The sequence below is a fragment of the Patella vulgata genome, chromosome 4, assembly GCF_932274485.2.
Source record: "Patella vulgata chromosome 4, xgPatVulg1.2, whole genome shotgun sequence".
Classification (NCBI taxonomy): Eukaryota; Metazoa; Mollusca; class Gastropoda; family Patellidae; genus Patella; species Patella vulgata.
In genome coordinates, this window is record NC_065882.2 from 40,480,501 (window position 1) to 40,501,889 (window position 21,389).

Here is a 21,389-nt window from a genome sequence, read left to right on the forward strand (position 1 = left end):
TTATCTTGTATTTAAAAATACAAAGGTATGCTTTCAAATATTTACATGTATGTCAGAACTAGTACGGCTAAATAGATCACTAGCCCGTAAGTTATTTTTGGTAGTCCAGGGCGTCGGTCTAGTGGATTTTTACAACCCTGTCTTCCAAGGTTGGTTACTTGTACTTGCCAGATAGGTTATTTTGGTCAAACATATTTTAGGAATTGAACCACTCTTATTCCCATCTGTATTTAGAAGCCAATCGGTGTATAGAAACATTTGGAAGTTATAATGGAGTGTTATCGAAAATCAGTAGACAACATACATTACATATTGAAATCTACTGAAGGAGAAGATGACATATACATATATAGGCCAAAAACATCATTACAAAAATGGGGTCCCAAAACCAGGAAGGCAGGTCAGAATCTAAATAAGTGAACACTTCTGCTCGAACATAGGTATCTGGTATATGCCAGAGGTTGGCATGTGCAGTCAAAATTATCCTGGATTGTCTGGAGTGTCATGAACAGTCTACAGGTCACAATTTTTATCCGATTTCAATGAAACGTGAAATATAGCTTTATCACCCTAAGATCTCGGTTCCTTTCGATATTGGCATGTATCGGACTGTAACTTCATGGATTTTTAGCCCCTGATTGTACGAAAAATCACGTTTTTAGCTTGTGAACACTGTAGAGGTCAAAATTTTTATCCCATTTAGTTTAAACTTGAAATGTATGATTATAACCCAAAGATTATAACCCAAAGATCTCGGTTCCTTTCGATATTCGCGCATATCGGAACGTAACTTCCCGAATTATGGCCCCTGATTGTACGAGAAATCGCGTTTTTAAGCTTGTGGACCTTATAGAGGTCATAATTTTTATCTGATTTAAAAAAACGTATTATTATATCACCGTTACACCCTAAGGACAGCTGAGTAAGTTTATAACCCAAAGATCTCAATTTCTTTCGATTTTCGCGCATATCGGACCGTAACTTCCTGAATTATGGCCCCTGATTGTACGAAAAATCACGTTTTTAGCTTGTGGACACTATAGAGGTCTTAATTTTTATCTGTTTTAAAAAAAAACGTATTATTACATCACCGTTACACCCTAAGAACGGCTGAGTTCGAATTTCGTGAAAATCGGCCCAAAATTGACAGACAAAATGGCCGCCGTTCGTTCTTAAATAGTGTAAAAATATGGTATATCAAGGTTGTGGACCCTATAGAGGTCACAATTTTAATCCGATTTTGTTGAAACTTGAAATGTAAGTTTAAAACCCAAAGATCTCGGTTCCTTTCGATATTCGCGCATATCGGACAGTAACTTCCTGAATTATGGCCCCGGATTGTACGAATAATCTCGTTTTAATCTTGTGGACCCTATAGAGGTCATAATTTTTATCCGATTTAAAAAAACGTATTATTATATCACCGTTACACCCTAAGTACGGCTGAGTTTGAATTTCGTGAAAATCGGCCCAAAATTGACAGACAAAATGGCCGCCATTCGTTCTCAAATAGTGTAAAAATATGGTATATCAAGATTGTGGACCCTATAGGGGTCACAATTTTTATCTGATTTTGTTGAAACTTGAAATGTAAGTTTAAAACCCAAAGATCTCGGTTCCTTTCGTTATTCGCGCATATCGGACAGTAAATTCCTGAATTATGGCCCCTGATTGTACGAAAAATCGCGTTTTTAGCTTGTGGACCCTATAGAGGTCACAATTTTAATACGATTTTGTTGAAACTTGAAATGTAAGTTTATAACCCAAAGATCTCGGTTCCTTCTGATATTCGCGCATATCGGACCGTAACTTCCTGAATTATGGCCCCTGATTGTACGAAAAATCGCGTTTTTAGGTTGTGGACCCTATAGAAGTCATAATTTTTATCTGATTTAAAAAAAACGTATCATATCACCGTTACACCCTAAGGACGACTGAGTTCAAATTTCGTGAAAATCAACCCAAAATTGACAGACAAAATGGCCGCCGTTTGTTCTCAAATAGGGTAAAAATATGGTATATCAAGGTTGTGGACCCTATAGAGGTCACAATTTTTATCAGATTTTGTTGAAACTTGAAATGTAAGTTTATAACACAAAGATCTCAGTTCCTTTCGATATTCGGGCATATTGAATTGTAATTTCCTGAATTATGGCCCTTGATAGTAGGAAAAATCACTTTCTTGTTAGCTTGTTCTCTATCCATCTCTCAAAAATGTGGGCGTATCCTGCCTGGCAGCCACTGGTTATCCAATTTTGTTGAAACTTAAAATGTAAGTTTATAACCCAAAGATCTCTGTTCCTTTCTATATTCTTGCATATCGGACCATAACTTCCTGAATTATGGCCCCTGATTGTACGAAAAATCACATTTTTAGCTTGTGGAGCCTATAGAGGTCATAATTTTTATCCGATTTAAAAAAAACGTATCATTATATCACCGTTACACTCTATCCTTTCGATATTTTTGCATATAGGACCGCAACTTCCTGAATTATGGCCCCTGATTGTACGAAAAATCGTATTTTTGGCTTGTGGACTCTATAGAAGTCATAATTTTTATCTGATTTAAAAAAACCGTATCATATCACCGTTACACCCTAAGGACGACTGAGTTCAAATTTCGTGAAAATCAACCCAAAATTGACAGACAAAATGGCCGCCGTTTGTTCTCAAATAGGGTAAAAATATGGTATATCAAGGTTGTGGACCCTATAGAGGTCACAATTTTTATCTGATTTTGTTGAAACTTGAAATGTAAGTTTATAACACAAAGATCTCAGTTCCTTTCGATATTCGGGCATATTGAATTGTAATTTCCTGAATTATGGCCCTTGATAGTAGGAAAAATCACTTTCTTGTTAGCTTGTTCTCTATCCATCTCTCAAAAATGTGGGCGTATCCTGCCTGGCAGCCACTGGTTATCCAATTTTGTTGAAACTTAAAATGTAAGTTTATAACCCAAAGATCTCTGTTCCTTTCTATATTCTTGCATATCGGACCATAACTTCCTGAATTATGGCCCCTGATTGTACGAAAAATCACATTTTTAGCTTGTGGACCCTATAGAGGTCATAATTTTTATCCGATTTAAAAAAAACGTATCATTATATCACCGTTACACTCTATCCTTTCGATATTTTTGCATATAGGACCGTAACTTCCTGAATTATGGCCCCTGATTGTACGAAAAATCGTATTTTTGGCTTGTGGACTCTATAGAAGTCATAATTTTTATCTGATTTAAAAAAAACGTATCATATCACCGTTACACCCTAAGGACGACTGAGTTCAAATTTCGTGAAAATCAACCCAAAATTGACAGACAAAATGGCCGCCGTTTGTTCTCAAATAGGGTAAAAAATATGGTATATCAAGGTTGTGGACCCTATAGAGGTCACAATTTTTATCTGATTTTGTTGAAACTTGAAATGTAAGTTTATAACACAAAGATCTCAGTTCCTTTCGATATTCGGGCATATTGAATTGTAATTTCCTGAATTATGGCCCTTGATAGTAGGAAAAATCACTTTCTTGTTAGCTTGTTCTCTATCCATCTCTCAAAAATGTGGGCGTATCCTGCCTGGCAGCCACTGGTTATCCAATTTTGTTGAAACTTAAAATGTAAGTTTATAACCCAAAGATCTCTGTTCCTTTCTATATTCTTGCATATCAGACCGTAACTTCCTGAATTATGGCCCCTGATTGTACGAAAAATCACATTTTTAGCTTGTGGACCCTATAGAGGTCATAATTTTTATCTGATTTAAAAAAAACGTATCATTATATCACCGTTACACTCTATCCTTTCGATATTTTTGCATATCGGACCGTAACTTCCTGAATTATGGCCCCTGATTGTACGAAAAATCGTATTTTTGGCTTGTGGACTCTATAGAAGTCATAATTTTTATCTGATTTAAAAAAAACGTATCATATCACCGTTACACCCTAAGGACGACTGAGTTCAAATTTCGTGAAAATCAACCCAAAATTGACAGACAAAATGGCCGCCGTTTGTTCTCAAATAGGGTAAAAAATATGGTATATCAAGGTTGTGGACCCTATAGAGGTCACAATTTTTATCTGATTTTGTTGAAACTTGAAATGTAAGTTTATAACACAAAGATCTCAGTTCCTTTCGATATTCGGGCATATTGAATTGTAATTTCCTGAATTATGGCCCTTGATAGTAGGAAAAATCACTTTCTTGTTAGCTTGTTCTCTATCCATCTCTCGAAAATGTGGGCGTATCCTGTCTGGCAGCCACTGGTTATCCAATTTTGTTGAAACTTAAAATGTAAGTTTATAACCCAAAGATCTCGGTTCCTTTCTATATTCTTGCATATCGGACCGTAACTTCCTGAATTATGGCCCCTGATTGTACGAAAAATCACATTTTTAGCTTGTTGACCCTATAGAGGTCATAATTTTTATCCGATTTAAAAAAAAAACGTATCATTATATCACCGTTACACTCTATCCTTTCGATATTTTTGCATATCGGACCGTAACTTCCTGAATTATGGCCCCTGATTGTACGAAAAATCGTATTTTTGGCTTGTGGACTCTATAGAGGTCATAATTTTTATCCGATTTAAAGAATTGTATTTTTATATCACTGTTACACCCTAAGGACAGCTGAGGTTGAATTTCGTGACAATTGGGTCAAAATTGACATACAAAATGGCCGCCGTTCGTTCTCAAATAGCGTAAAAATATGGTATATCAAGGTTGTGGATCCTATGGAGGTCACAATTTTTATCCGATTTTGTTGAAACTTGAAATGTATTATTATATCACCGTTACACCCTAAGTACGGCTTGTGGACACTTTAGAGGTCATAATTTTTATCCGATATAAAAAAACGTATTATTATATCACCTTTACATCCTAAGGACGGCTGAGTTTGAATTTTGTGAAAATCGGCACAAAATTGACAGACAAAATGGCCGCCGTTCGTTCTCAAATAGCGTAAGAATATGGTATATCAAGGTTGTGGACCCTATAGAGGTCACAATTTTTATCCGATTTTGTTGAAACTTAAAATGTAAGTTTATAACCCAAATATCTCGGTTCCTTTCGATATTCGCGCATATCAGACCATAACTTCCAGAATTATGACCCCTGATTGTACGAAAAATCGCGTTTTTAGCTTGTGGACCCTATAGAGGTCATAATTTTTATCCGATTTAAAAAAACGTATTATTATATCACCGTTACACCCTAAGTACGGCTGAGTTCGAATTTCGTGAAAATCGGCCCAAAATTGACAGACAAAATGGCCGCCGTTTGTTCTCAAATAGTGTAAAAATATGGTATATCAAGGTTGTGGAACCCTATAGAGGTCACAATTTTTATCCGATTTTCTTGAAACTTGAAATATAAGTTTATAACCCAAAGATCTCGGTTCCTTTCGATATTTGCGCATATCGAATTGTAATTTCTTCAATTATGACCCTTGATTTGTAGGAAAAATCACTTTCTTTTTAGCTTGTTCTCTATCCATCTCTAGAAAATGTGGGCGTATCCTGCCTGGCAGCGCCGGTTGTATATATTGTCTACAGGCTGCAATTCAGAATGGATCATCTTGGAACTTTGCATATTTATTTCTTATGCCAGACAGCAACTATTTATTTTGGTGCATGCCCCTACCATCTGGGGCAGGTTGTATATATTGTCTACAGGCTGCAATTCAGAATGGATCATCTTGGAACTTTGTATATTTATTTCTTATGCCAGACAGCAACTATTTATTTTGGTGCATGCCCCTACCACCTGGGGCAGTGTCACACCCACTTTTTTGTTAATACTGTGTCTGTAAATTTGGCGAAACAAACCCAACCCTTAGCCCTCTTTGCCTCTTGTCATATTACAGGGTTCCCGCGGTCCTTGAAAATCCTTGAATATCCTTAAATTTAAAATTTCATTTTCAAGGTCTCGAATATCCTTGAATTTCGCGGAAATAGGAAAATATCCTTGAATTTCAGTTGAGATCCGACCTTAATTTTGTTTCAAATTGGTAATAATAGTAAGTTGATATGAAAATCCTGTTTAGATTAGAAGTTATGCTAGTTATACTAAACAATAACTCTGACGTATACCTGTCAATCAACTGATCTAAATAAACAGCTGTGTTTTGTCACCTAATAACAAGATAAGCCAATGACATTTACCGTAATGCACTGGACACATTAGCCGAATCGTTCGGCCGAATCAATCGGCGCCGAATTTTATTCGGCCAAACGGGTGGACACACTAGCCGAATGCGTCGCCCGATTCAACCTGCCGATTGCATCACCTTTCACGTCACATGATTAAACATGGCGGCGTCTATGTCTTCAATCTATCACGTGACTTCTCGATATGAGTGGTGATTGGCTAATGAATTCTATATTCCGCCGAATGCTTCGGTGAAGAGAACAAACCAGGCAAATATAATTCGGCCGAATAAATATTCCGCCGAATATATCAAACCTGTTTGATTCAGGCAAATCATTCGGCCGAATGACAGTGGACACACTAGGCGAATTTCGACGCCGATTGATTCGGCCGAATCATTCGGCTAGTGTGTCCACCGCTATAGGCAACCAAATACTCTCACGTGACCCCATTGTCCAATTAACATACTAGAAGCCACTACACTGACTAATCAAAATCGGTATTAGTAATTACATTAAACTATGCATAATAACGAAGGCAAGCCTGCATGACATTGAAAATAAAACATGTCTTTCAAACTTCGTGGCTTGATAGCTATAACTGGCTAAGTCGCGATGAAACAAACATTCATCAAGCGAAATGCTGCATATGCAAGAAGAGTTTCAGTATCAAGAAAATGGGTATATCCGCTGTACGTTCACACGAAAAGAGTGAAAAACACATCAAATTAACGAAAGCTACGTCATCAAATATGACTATTAGTTTCACATTAAAACAATAATAAACGTATTAATAATCGGAAAATTAACGTCAATAAACTGTACTACTTTTTATTCGTACTTTAGTTTAATCAGTTAACTGTGGTTCGAGTCGAAAAGGGAAATAACTCTGTTTTAAAAATGGCGGGAGTTTTTCCGGTGTGCCGAAAGTCGATCTGTAATAATAAAAAAACAGTTTATGTCTTCAATTCCTTTTAAATATGAGATTATAACGATAGTTGGTAATGTTTTGGTTATTTTTAAGATGAAAAATTGTAACTTTAGGCTAAAAAATGTCCTTGAAAATCCTTGAATTTGACGTATATTTATCCTTGAAAAAAATGTTTGACGAAGCCGCGGGAACCCTGTATTGCAGCCATTTTTTTATTTCATTCTCTTCATTTTAAAAAGTAATATATCAATCACAGCAGGAATGTTGACGTATATTGCAGTGTTAGCGATGTTCTAGTTAGAATCGGCTCATACATAGCATAGCTAAGATTTTGCACCAATTTCAACTATATTACTTATGAGGCAAATTTTGGCCCACGTTAGCACTTTTTAATATAGTCAGAAAAGGGCATGGCCCCACTTTTTCTGGTCAGATTTATATTTTTTTATATTCATGCATTGTATGGCAATATTTTAGAAATAATTCTGATCCAATTATTTATGAGACAAATTTGAGCCCTTTTTGTCCTTTTTTATCTTCTCCTCCCAGCCAAATTCCCCACTGAAACCTCGTAAGACTGAGTGTTTTGAATTTGCCCCATCAATAACTGCCAATTAATATGGTCAAACCTTCTATTACTTATGAGGCAGTTTTTTTCGTCCCTGGCTCTTGGTCTATTAGAGAAGTGACTACATGTATATAACAGTATTAACACCAAGCAACCGGAGGGTGGGGGGGGGCCTTTGATAATGAAATTGACTTTCCAGCAACAGAAATTTAATGGACCACTAACAAACGACACGTTAGCAAAATAATTATAATGGAATCGAGCGCTGTAGGCGCAAAACAATTTCAGACAGCTAGGTAGATTTACGTAACTGAACTTTTAGCACCATAGGCGCAAAAACATTTCAGATGTAATTTGGGACTGGGACTGAGGGACTTTGTCTTACACACCCACCCCTAGATCTGTGCCTGTCCTGACACCGAAACTTTGTGAAAATAGGACTGCAATTGCCTAACAAAATGGCCACTCCTTTTACGCAAATATGGTAAAGTATGGAATATCAAGGTTGTGGAACCTCTAGATGTCACAATTTTTATCCAATTTTGATGAAACTTGAAATATTTTCATATCCCAAAGATCTTGGTTTCTTTCGGACATTAATTTCCTGGGTTATGGTCCCTGATTGTACTAAAAATCACAATTTTAGCCTGTGGACCCTCTAGAGGTCACAATTTTTATCTGCCCAACGTACGCAAATAGTGTGAAAATATGTAATACTAAGGTTGTTGACCCTCTAGAGGTCACAATTTGTATCCGATTTTGATACATTGCGTGTGTTGGACTAACCGATTGTCTCTCCCAAAAAATCTTTAGCTTGCTCTCTGTCCATCTCTGTCAAAATGTGGACACATCTTGCTTAATTAGCAACCGCTTGTTTGTTTACTTGTAGCTTGGTGGTGAACCTGCAGGAATTACGACTACAAGTTCTTCTATTGATGTAAGTAAATTAAAAAAAAAAAAAAAAATAGGATTTTCTTATAGATTTTGTACATCCATAGTAAATGTTACGGTAGCCAAACCCCAGTTTAAACTAGGACATGTAAAATGGAGTCCATCCAGACTTCTTTCCCAGTTTGTTTGTAGACACTCTACAGGTAACAATTTTTATCACAATGCCTCTTGATGGATGGTAACATTGTTACTTGTTATAACCATAAAGGAATAATATATAGACAGGGCCAAGAGGCCAACCCCGAAAACCATGAAACAGTTAAATACGAACGAAAAAAGTCACTGACACTTGGGATAACTAGGTCTTCATAGTCACTCTTATCTCTTACATTATCTCACTCTCTGCTTACAATCTGGTTATAGCTAACCGTGTTAATCAAATCGGTCGGTTGTGATTCTATCTTTGCCTTGGAATAAACTACAACTTTGATGTAAGATGTTCTCTTGGCTAAAAACCTTTACTCTCTCAATCACGAGACATACCATAGAACCAAATCGGCCCAGAGCCAATATTGTTGAAAAGTTACTCATTCAACAAAGACACATAACCAAAGGATGACTGACCTACCCATCCAATTAATTCAACGGAAAATCTCACCTCGGTCCACAAAAGAGACAAACACACTAGTCGCCTCTCACTTCCCATTTCCAAGGCATTTTAATCCAAACCTTGACTCAAATATAATTAAACTATATGGTACTAAATAAATATATTAAACCCCTCAGGTGCCATATTGAATTATGCAATATTTAGCGTTTAAGAAACTTAATACATTAAGGAATCAACAACAAATCTAAATCAATAGGCTTCTTCATCTCAGTAATAATTGGAAATCAAAAGGCTTAAACAAAAACAATAATCTTTCATATGTAATGGTCTTTATTTTGTTTTAGACTGCCAAAAAAGCCTCAGATATCAGTCATCTAATTCGTAAAAAGGTACGTAATGTAACTTCTTTCAGACGGAATGCTTGTATGAATTTTTGCCCCCTCTTTTCCAAGAAAGCAGGGGACTATCAAAATGGGTTCGTCCGTATGTCTGTCAAACTTTTTCGGACACAATAACTTTCCTAGTTTTCTGCTCAGGGTAAGCAGAACGATAAGCAATTTGACTGGTCAAGACTTGGGAACACAATTACTCTCATTCTAATTGAGCTAGAATGTTCACACTTGGTGTAGGTGTTTATTAGGTGACTGCCTTGATCATTTGATGGAGTTCGAAGATGAGAATTTTCTGCTTTGGGTAAGCAGAGATGAGCAATTTGATTGGTTGATGCTTTGGAGCACAAAAATTCTAGAGTTTCCGATAACCAATTTTACACTGGTAAATTTTAACTTGTACCAGTAAATTATTTTCCCGGCAGTCCATGGGACCGGTAAACAATGATAACGGAAAATCATAAACGTCAACAAAATTAACTGCAACTTCATCTTTCCATTCGAACTCGTGTCAAAAATCGGGCCTGACCAATCACTGGAATTCATTTACTATCACCAGAATTCACCTATAATCACCGGAATTCACTTCGAAAACCCCGATTCCTCCCACAAAACTAATTTATTTTAAATGCATAATACATTATAATATACTATTCAAAAAAAGTAGGGGATATTTGATTTTGGGGGCATAATACTAAAATATGCAAATGACTACGAAAAAAGTCACTATAGAACCTAACAGAAGAAACATTTCCAGTTACATATGACGCCCAAACGCACCAATAGCTACCGCATGGAATGCAGGTGATGCTTGGGATCATCATGGGGGTCCAACCCAAGATTTGCACGACTCTGACTTTGAATGTTACAGTCATTGTGGCATTGAATTCCAGGGTGGAAACATCAGTTTAACTGTTTTAGTGACCAGAAAACAAATTTTGATATGCGTCGGCTTACCCAAAATGAAAGGTTACGTGCCCTTGGCATGCTACAGATCGGCACAACACAGGCGGTTGTGGCGCGGACGATGAATGTTTCTCAGTCTGTCATAAGCAGGCTATGGTCCAGATACCGTGATACACAATCTGTACAGGACAGACCACGCTCAGGTCGACCAAGGGCGACAACTCAAGCCCAGGATCGATTTATCCGTACCTTGGCCTTGAGAAATCGTGTCATCACAGCAAATCAGATCAGCGCTCGTCTTCAAACAGACACTGGTGTGAGAGTGAGTGGCCAGACGATTCGGAATCGACTGCATAGGGGTCACCTTCGCGCCCGACGTCCTCGCGTGATCCCTTGTTTGAGAGATCATCACATTCAGGCAAGACGTCGTTGGTGTAGGGATCGTCAACACTGGGATAATCGACGCTGGAGCAATGTGATGTTTACAGATGAGTCAAGGTTCACTGTTGATTTTTTGGACAGACGTAGGAGGGTGTGGCGTCGTCGAAACGAGCGCTTCCAAGACGTTAACGTCATCAGACATGATCGATTTGGGGGTGGTTCTGTTATGGTGTGGGGAGGCATCACTGTTGCTGGAAGAACGGCTTTACATGTTGTTGCAGGGCGTGTTACAGGCCAGTACTACCGGGACAACATCTTGGCAGTCCATGTTGTGCCGTTCGCACGACGTCATGGCCGCCGTTTCATCTTCCAGGATGACAACGCAAGATGTCACAGGGCCAGGATCGTTACAGGTTACCTCCAACAACAGAACATCACCACATTACCTTGGCCAGCACTGAGTCCCGACCTCTCCCCCATCGAGCATGTCTGGGACATGCTTGGACAGAGGTTACGTTAACGTCAACAACGTCCTGCCAATGTCCAAGAACTTGCTGCTGCGTTGCAACAGGAATGGGACAATCTGGACCAAAATGACCTTAGACGTCTCATTAGGAGTATGCCACGTCGGATCAATGCTTGTTTGGCAAACAGAGGAGGATTTACCCGTTACTGACTTGGTTGTGATGCTGTGGTAACTTTGCTGTTTGACCCCGGGTATCATTTTACCCTTATAATGGTCAGTCTGTGCCTTACTTAGTCTAACGATCATTTGGAATAAATCGATGAATGTGAACTTCATTTCATTTTGTCATTTGTTTCTTCGTCAGTTTCATTAGGTGACTTTAATAACACTTAAAAATCAAATATCCCCTACTTTTTTTGAATAGTATATAACGAATAACTATTTTGATCTCTCCACATGCCAGATGAAGGTGCTGTAGGTGTATTTATTTAAAAGACCACCGGAATTCATTTCAAATATATGCATCATGATTGATAACGTAGGGCGCGTCAAATTACCCAATAACTCCAAAACATCCTCCAGTAACTCCAAAAACGTTGACTATGGAAACAGAAAATAACAATTTAGTTGAGTTTAAGAAGCCTCACTGATTTGTGCCCAAATCGGAGGTTCATGAGAGATAACTCGTGTATGTGATTTTTGTTGACAAAAAACTAATGTATACTTTCGTTGTAATGTATTGTAATAGTGATTGATTAATAGTTTATTAAAACAGTAATTATATGCATGAAACATATTATGGTGTATATAGTGCAGTAAACAATCCAATATTATAGCTATATTTATTCATAATTGCAAATTGTGTTGATTGTCACGTTCAGTCATCGACATCGTAACTTGTTTTGAAATAAATAAATGAAAATCTAATATGATTCTAAATCCGATATTTTGATCATTAAAGGGAGATTACTCGACATGTGGAGAAAATCTTGTAACTCGTCAAATTTGAGATGTTTTAAAACAATTATGTGTAGAACCTATTTGTAATTCATCAAATTAAAGCCTCTTTTATATCAGCATTTCAGTCCTAATTTTAACTTAACAATATTATTTGACCAAAAAAATATACTGGAATTCACTTACAATCACCGGAATTCACTTTGAAGATATCAGAATTCGCCCGTAAGATCTTCCTATATACTTATATTTTCCTTTAATATTAATATTGAATTACTTTTAATTTATTATTAGTGTTTAATATATTAGGAAATATGAAGGTCTTCAGTGCGAATTCTGATATGTTGAAAGTGAATTCCTGTGTTTATATGTTTTCAATGTGAATTCCGGTGATTTTATGTGTTTTAAACTTTAAAACTTAAAACACATAAAATCACAGGAATTCACTTTCAACATATCAGAATTCGCACTGAAGACCTTCGTATTTACTAATATTTTACATTAATAATAAATTACTTTAAATCACCGGGATCCACTTTGAAAACAAAAAAACATCGGAAATCGCACTTAAGACCTTTGTATTTACTAATATTTTACATTAATAATAAATTACTTTAAAACACCGGAAATCACTTTGAGAAAATCGGAATTCGCCCCAAGACAATTGTGTTTACTTATATTTTCCATTAATATTAATACTAGAATGTATCTGCTGTAAAACGATATTTCCAGATTGTCAACTCAGGGAAACACAATATGATAAGAACACGGCAGTAATCTATGTAAAATGTCAAATCAAACATTTCTTGAATGTGGAGCAAAAATTCGCAGTGTAGATGAGCTAAGTTTAGTCGAAAATTAACTTGGTAATAATAAACCAATCAAAAAAAGTCTCATCAATAATGGTTTGGATGTTTTCATAGATAATCCTTTGTAGCATGAAGCAGTCCAGATTAAATAAAGTGTAATTGTAAGTTGTCTCGTGCCACTAACGAGACGCAAAAACACAGGGGTCACACAATTCCGGCTTAATCCTTACTGATTATTCCTTAAATCAACACTGACTTGTTTAGTAGTTATTTTAATAATTGATTTGCCTGGGATATGAAGTTCAGATTTATGTTTAACCTGTTTGTTGACCGAGCCCTTTTGTTGATTGTCTCTAATCATAGACAGGAACTTACCACATTGTGGTTGTTGTTGAAATCTGTAATAAACAACAATCACATTACACACAAAATACTGACATGGGAAGACCCGTCTGTGGGCTACTCCCGGGCATAAAATTGATATAAATGGTTCGACCGCATTTACCAACACCTCACTTGCAATTATTTCTATAATCATTGCCAATCGTTGTCTTTAATATCTTTAGCAATACACATGGCTACTCGTAGAAAGAAAGATTAAATACTCAAGTATGGCCTTTTTATTTTAGCCTTGTGGTGTTTGCAGGCGAGATTGTCCTGTCATTTTGATGGAATATCAAGTGATACATATTGTTATTCATCTGGCGGGGGGTTGGGTGGCCGAATGTTTAGCGCGCGCGCTGTATCATACGGTCTGTCATTGAGTCGCCTGTCCAACCTCGTGGGTTTTCTCCGGGTCCTCCGGTTTCCTCCCACTGCTAAAGACCCCTACGCGCAAGCCGCAAGCGAATGATTGAAATAAAATTGAACCATATGTTAGTCCCGAATGACCTAGTTTGTGTCAAGTGGACGTTAAACCCCATTTCTCTCTCTATTCATCTGGCATGAAGAGATTGTCTAAGGTAAGTCGTGCTACCAATTTTGTTTTTATAAGCCCACAATTTGTTTGTGGACTCTCTACAGGTCACAATTGTTGTCCGATTTTGGCGAAACTTGAAATATAGGTTTATCCCCAAAAGATCTCGGCTGCTTTCGATATTGGCATGTATCGGACTGTAACTTCATGGATTATGGTCCCTGTTTGTACGAAAAATCACGTTTTTAGCTTGTGGACCCTATAGAGGTCACAATTTTTATCCGATTTTGTTGAAACTTGACATGTAAGTTTATAACCCAAAGATCTCAGTTCCTTTCGATATTCGTGCATATCGGATCGTAACTTCCTGAATTATAGCCCCTGATTGTAAGGAAATCATGTTTTTAGCTTGTGGACCCTGTATAGGTCATAATTTTTATCCGATTTAAAAAAACGTGTTATTATATCACCATTACACCCTAAGGAAGGTTGAGTTCGAATTTGGGGAAAATCGGACCAAAATTGCCAGACAAAATAGCCGCCGTTTGTACGCGAATAGTGTAAAATTAGGGTAAATCAAGGTTGTGGACCCAGTATGGGTCACAATTTTAATTCGATTTTGATGAAACTTGAAAAGCATGTTTATGACCTAAAGATCTTCGTTCCTTTCGATATTGTTGCATATTGGATCGTAACTTCCTGAATTATGGCCCCTGATTGTACGCAAAATCGCCTTTTTTAGCTTGTGGTCCCTCTGGAGGTCACAATTATTATCCGATTTAAAAAAACGTTTGATTATATCACCGTTACACCGTAATGAAGGTTGAATTCGAATTTGGTGAAAATCGGACCAAAATTGCCGGACAAAATGGCCGCCGCTTGTACGCGAATAGTGTAAAAATATGGTATATGTCAAGGTTGTGGACCCTGTAGAGGTCGCAATTTTAATTCTATTTTGTTGAAACTTGAAATGCATGTTTATAACCTAAAGATCTTGGTTCCTTTTGATATTGTCGCATATCGGATCGTAACTTCATGAATTATGGCCCCTGATTATACGAAAAATCGCCTCTTTTAGGTTGTGGTCCCTTCTGATCTGAAGGTCACAGTTATCTGATTTAAAAATCGTTTGAATATATCATCGTAGCACCATAATAAAGGTTGAGTTCAAATTTCCTGAAAATCAAACCAAAACTACCGGACAAAGTGGCCGCCGCTTGTACGCGAAAGGTGTAAAAATATGGTATATCAAGGTTGTGGACCCTGTAGAGGTTACAACTTTAATCCAATTTTGATGAAACTTGAAATGCATGTTTATAACCCAAAGATCTTGGTTCCTTTCGATATTTGCGCATATCGAATTGTAACTTCATGAATTATGGCCCTTGGCCTTGATTGAGGAAAAATCACTTTCTTTTTAGCTTGTTCTCTATCCATCTCTCAAAAATGTGGGTGTATCCTGCCTGGCAGCCGCTGGTTAGTGTTTAACGTCCGCTTCCATCGAAGGTGATTTTGCAAACAAATTGTCTTATTTTCATGCATATAATTACTGTTTTAATAAACTATTAATCAATCTCTAATTACAATACATTACAACGAATTGCCACGAAAGTATACATTAGTTTCTTGTCAACAAAAATCGCATACAGGAGTTATCTTCCGTGAACCTCCGATTTGGGCACAAAGCAGCGAGGCTTCTTAAATTCAACTAAATTGTTATTTTGTGTTTCCACAGTCAATATTTTTGGAGTTATTGGGTGTTTTTTTGGAGATATTGGGTAATTTGAGCAAATTGTTGTTTTGTGTTATTTTGGAGTTAGGCATATTGGGTATTTCGACACGTCCTACGTTATCATAATCATGACGCATGTATTTGAAATGAATTCCTGTAGTCTTTCCAAATCAATACACCTACAGCGCCTTCATCTGGCCTGTGGAGAGACCAAAATAGTTATTTGTTATATTATAATGTATTAAACATTTAAAATAAATTAGTTTTGTGGGGGGAATCAGGAATTTTCGAAGTGAATTCCGGTGATTGTAAATGAATTCCGGTGATAAGTCTACCCGTCAAAAATCTTGTGCTGACCATGGGTGTCGAAAAGTGATGCTATTTATAGTAACTTGGGTGACGGTTTCTTCCGTCTTGAAGATTGCTGCTCAATGTCTGCATGATCTTCACAAAATGGTGCCAAAGCAGACGAATCTTTCGTCCTTCAATAGAGGTGGTGATACATGTATCAAACGCAAAAGAAATATCGTTGCTGATTCATTGACCTAATTCCAGCCATTTCACGTGTCATCGGTATTCAGCATTGGAGATTTTATCGGAAAAATATATTATATTCAGTGAAGATTTAAATTGAACTAACAACTAGTCTGTGAAACCATCAAATGTATGATCCAATTATTATTTTAATATCTACCTGGAATTCATATGGAGCGTCAAAGACGTGCGATTCTCGAGATTCACAATACAATCCATGACCAGATCCGCCTGGCATATTTTCACAATATGTTTCAATGAAGTGTTTATTTGAATACATTTAAAGATTGATTAGCGGTAAAATTTTGTTTTCATCAGATTGGTAAAATTACGAGTGGACCGGTCTACCGGTGAATTTTGAAGCTAGCGGAAACACTGATCTCTCCTATTGAGGTAGGCGATAATGTTCGATAATGAACATTTTCTGCTGAGGGTAAGCAGAGTGATAAGCAATTTGATTGGTCGAGACTTTGGTACACAATAACTCTCCTTCTAATTGAGGTTGAATGTTCAAATTTGGTGTAGGCATTCATTAGGTGAATGCCTTGATGGAGTTCAATGATGAACAGAACATTGTCAGCTTACAGTAAAAAAAGAGCAGTAATCTGATTTGTTGATGCTTTGGGGCACGATAACTTTGGTTATAATTAATGTGAGAGGTATGAAACTCTGAGTATAGATCCATTATATCATTACCTTGACTAAGTTCAATGATGAGAATTTTCTGTGTAGACTAAGGAGCGATAAGCAGTTTGATTGGTCAAGACTTTGGAACATAACAACTCCCACTGAGAACTGCTAAAGGGTGAATCTGTGCAGTTCTCAGTGTCCGCTTTTAATTGAGGTAGAATATTTAAACTTAATGTAGATGTAAAGCTAAGCAGAGCTAATAAATTTCATTGGTCGATGCTTTGGGACAAGACAACTTTGATTTTATCTGATAGAGAGTGGTGAAACTTAGTGTATAGTTGATAATCAGTTTGATTGCTCGATACTTTTGAAACAAACTAAAGGTGCAATTAATATATGTGCCATCTATTTATTTTGAGATTTCGGCGAGGGACATCAGCCTCACTGTTGGCTTGTTTTATGAATCAAAACCTAGCATTTTAGTTAGGGCTTTGGTGGGTAAAATTACATTTATTATGAATGACAGTATGTTTTGATGTAATTCTTTCAGCGTAAACCAGACGAAGATCCAGAACCAGATGCGGAAAGTAAAAAATCTCGTCAGGAAATAGGTGGGAGTGGAGATGCCAAAGCTGTTGAAAATGTTGTTACAGAAAAGGTTTAATGTATAGACTAGCCCTAATTGCCCATGAGACGAAGAAGCCTTTTCAAAATTATGATATATGATTTCAGTGGACAAATAGTATGAATCATGTAGATATCAAAAAAGTGTTTCTAGCATCTGCCCTTGCCAAGAAATAACCAATTTTAACAGTATCACATTTTAAGATTGTTTTTCACATTTTAATAAAGCTTTATAAAGAGTTAATTCTTATTTTAAAACGCCCATATTTTCATGTGGACATATTTTGTCGTCGACCCTGATTGTATGAAAAATCGCGTTTTTAGCTTGTGGACCCTATAGAGGTCATAATTTTTATCCGATTTAAAAAAATAGCATAATAAATATGGTATATATCATGGTTGTAGGTCACAAGTTTCTTCTGATTTTGATGAAACTTGAAATGTAAGTTTATAACCCAAAGATCTTGGTTCCTTTCGATATTCGAGCATATCAGATAGTAACTTCCTGAATTATGACCCCTGATTGTACAAAAAATCGCATTTTTTGGTTGAGGTCCCTTCAGATGTTACAATTATTATCCGATTTTTTAAAAAAAACATTCAAATATATCACTGTTACAGCGTAATTTTGGTTGAGTTCGAACTTGGCCCCTCGTATACAATTAGTGTAAACATCTGTATATCAAAGTTGTGGACCCTCTCGAGATCACAATTTTTATCTAATTTTATGAGAGATGAAATACATGTTTATAACCCAAAGATCTTGGTTCCTTTCGATATTCGTGCGTATCGGATCGTAACTTCCTGAATTATGACCCTTGATTGTAAGAAAAAATCATGTTTCTAGCTTGCCGTCCATGTAGAGTTCACAGCTTTTATCCGATTTAAAAAAAAATATATCACCATCGCACACTAAGATCTTGGTTCCTTTTGATAACCGCGTATATCCGAACGTAACTTCCTGGATTATGGCTCCCGATTGTTCGAAAAATCGCATTTTTAGCTTGTGGACTCTCTAGAGACCAGAATTTTTTTTTTTTCCGATTTTAAAAACCATTTAAATATTTCACCATTCCACCATAATGAAGGTTGAATTTGAATTTCGGGAAAATAGAAATGAAACTGCCTGACAAAATGGCCACTCTTTGTACTCAAATTGTGTAAAAGTATGCAATACAAAGGTTGTGGACCCTCTAGAGGTCAAATTTTTTATCCGATTCTGATGAAACTTAAAACATACCTTTATATCCCAAAGATCTCGTCCCTTTTGATATTGCCGCATTTCAGACCATAACTTTCTGGATTATTGCCCCCGATTGTACAAAAAATCCTGTTTGTTTTTAGCTTGTTCTCTATCCATCTCTTGCAAAATGTGGGCGTATCCTGCCTGGCAGCTAAATCTATGATATCCAGGAATGTTCCTTGTATTTTACACTTAGTCTACAAGGTAAATGTCCCCCCGCCTTTCAAAGAAAGCAGGGGACTATTAAAATGGGTTCGTCTGTCTGTCCGTCACACGTTTTGGGACACAATAACTCTCCTTCTAATTGAGCTAGAATGTTCAACCTTGGTGTACGTGTTTATTAGGTCAATGCCTTGATGGAGTTTGAAGATGAGCATTTTCTGCTTAGGGTAAGCCGAGATAAGCAATTTGATTGGTTGATGCTTTGGGAGTGATGAAATTTGGTGTATAGTTTCATTACATCAATACCTTGACTATGTTTAATAATGAGCATTTTCAGCTCAGGGTAAGCAAAGTGATAAATGATTTGATTGGCCAAGACTATTGAACTCAATAACTCTACTTCGAATTGAGGTAGAACGTTCAAACTTGGTGTAGGTGTATATTAGGTTAGTGCCTTGATGGTGTGCGAAGATGAGCATTTTCTTCGTTGGGTAAGCACAGATGAGCACTTTGATTGGTTGATACTTTGGGACACAATAACTTTAGTTGTAATTAAGTGAGAGTAATGAAATTTGGTGTATAGTTTTATTACATCAATACCTTGACTAAGTTCGATAATGAGCATTTTCTGCTGAGGGTAAGCAGAGCGATAAGCAATTTGATTGGTGGAGATTTTGGAACACTATTACTCTTATTCTTATTGAGGTAGAATGTTCATACTTGGCATAGGTGTTTATTAGATGAATGCCTTGATGGAGTTCAAAGATGAGCATTTTCTGCTTAGGGTAAGCAGAGATAAGCAATTTGATTGATTGATGCTTTGGGACACGATAACTTTAGTTCTAATTAAGTGAGAGTGATGAAACTTGGTGTATAGATTCATTATATCATTACCTTGACTAAGTTCGATGGTGAGAATTTTCTGCTTAGGCTAAGGAGCGATAAGCAATTTTATTGGTCAAGACTTTGAAGCCTAACAACTCTGCTTTTAATTGAGGTAGAATGTTTAAATTTGATGTAGATGTTCATTAGGTGAATGTCTTGACCGAGTTCAATGATTAACATTTCGAGCTAAAGCTAAGCAATTTCATTGGTCGATGCTTTAGGACAAAATAACTTTGATTCTATGTGATGAAACTTAGTGTATAATTTAATTGCTCAATACTTTTGAAAAAAAATAAATGTGTGATTAATTAATGTGTCATCTATTTATTTTGGGATTTTGGCGGGGGACATCAGCCTCACTGTTGGCTTTTTTAATATATTTTATAGGAAGCGAAAGATAAAACGCCAACAGCTATGGAGGAAGCAACTACCACTTCTTGAGATTACTTAATTGTGATCGTATAAAACTATAATATCATCAAATGTTGTGTGTATTTTTAAAAAAAACGTAATCAAGGGTTTTTTGCACGGTTACCTGATGTGGAAAATATCATGTAAAAGCTATTTTTGTTTATAAATAAAATATCGGCTTAAACAGTTTGTTGACTTCATATTATTCAATAGAATTTCAGTGTGTGCGTATTATGTCGTCACCCTGTTCATTAAGCGATAAAGGCTGTTGTTGATTTAAATGACCCCTCCCCTCTACGCAAATAGTGGCAATTTGGTGTAGAGATGTTCACTATCGGTATTTCAATAGAAATACTTGTCGACATTTCTAAATATATACTGAGCGCCACGGAAAACGCATCACTTTTTTTTCCCAAATATTTTATTACTAGGTGGTTTTGTACAGTATAATATTATGCAATACTATGAACTATTGTTTCACACAATGCTCCCAAACGCAAAAAATATCGGCCCATGTGCAAAAAAAAAAAATGCACGAGATGCCCATGAAAAACCCAATATTCACGTGCAGCATTGTGTGTGAGCCCTTTAAAAGCATGTTTTCAACTTAATGTGCAGTACATGAACTGTGAAACGTCAATCTGTCGTAATTTGTTGTTGTGCGTGTGAAGGAATCGAGCTAGAGATGCCGAGACTTACTGAAAATCAACGGAATGAAGCCACGGGAATGTCCCGGGCTGGCATGTCTACACGTGCTATTGCCAGACACGTGAATATTAGGTTTTTCATGTGCACACGGACCGATATTTTTTGCGTTTGGGAGCATTGTGTGAAACAATAGTTCATAGTATTGCATAATATACATACAAAACCACCTAGTAATAAAATATTTGGGAAAAAAAGTGATGCGTTTTCCATGGCGCTCAGTACGTAATTATAGTTAACACGCGTTCTTGCTATGTCGATATCTTCTTCTGTATTTAAACATCTGTTTCCAATTTAATATCTCTGATCAAATATTATTATATAATTATTTTAATCCTAAGCTTGTATATATGTTCTATATTCTACTGTAACTTATCTGGTGACCGGCTCGCTCTAGCGATACCTATCTCGTTATTGTGACCGTTAGCCAGTTTTGGACACTCGTTGATTAAAAGTACAATTTTAACGATTTGTCTGCG

General features: G+C 36.6%; 1 protein-coding gene across 5 annotated transcripts in view; it reads left to right on the forward strand.

Annotated features, from left to right (window-relative positions):
- LOC126818823 (protein HGV2) overlaps window positions 1–20,389 on the forward strand; it is a 136,180-nt gene extending 115,791 nt beyond the window's left edge. For all 5 annotated transcript variants that reach the window (XR_008787858.1, XM_050546423.2, XM_050546425.2 and 2 more), the window contains 4 exons: window positions 8,549–8,596; window positions 9,505–9,549; window positions 17,431–17,538; window positions 20,182–20,389. Coding sequence is in view for 4 of the 5 variants with exons in the window: in XM_050546423.2 (XP_050402380.1) it covers window positions 8,549–8,596; window positions 9,505–9,549; window positions 17,431–17,538; window positions 20,182–20,235 (255 nt within the window). In the remaining variant the exon portion in view is untranslated. The remainder of the gene's footprint in view (window positions 1–8,548; window positions 8,597–9,504; window positions 9,550–17,430; window positions 17,539–20,181) is intronic.
- The last annotated feature ends 1,000 nt before the right edge of the window (window positions 20,390–21,389 follow it).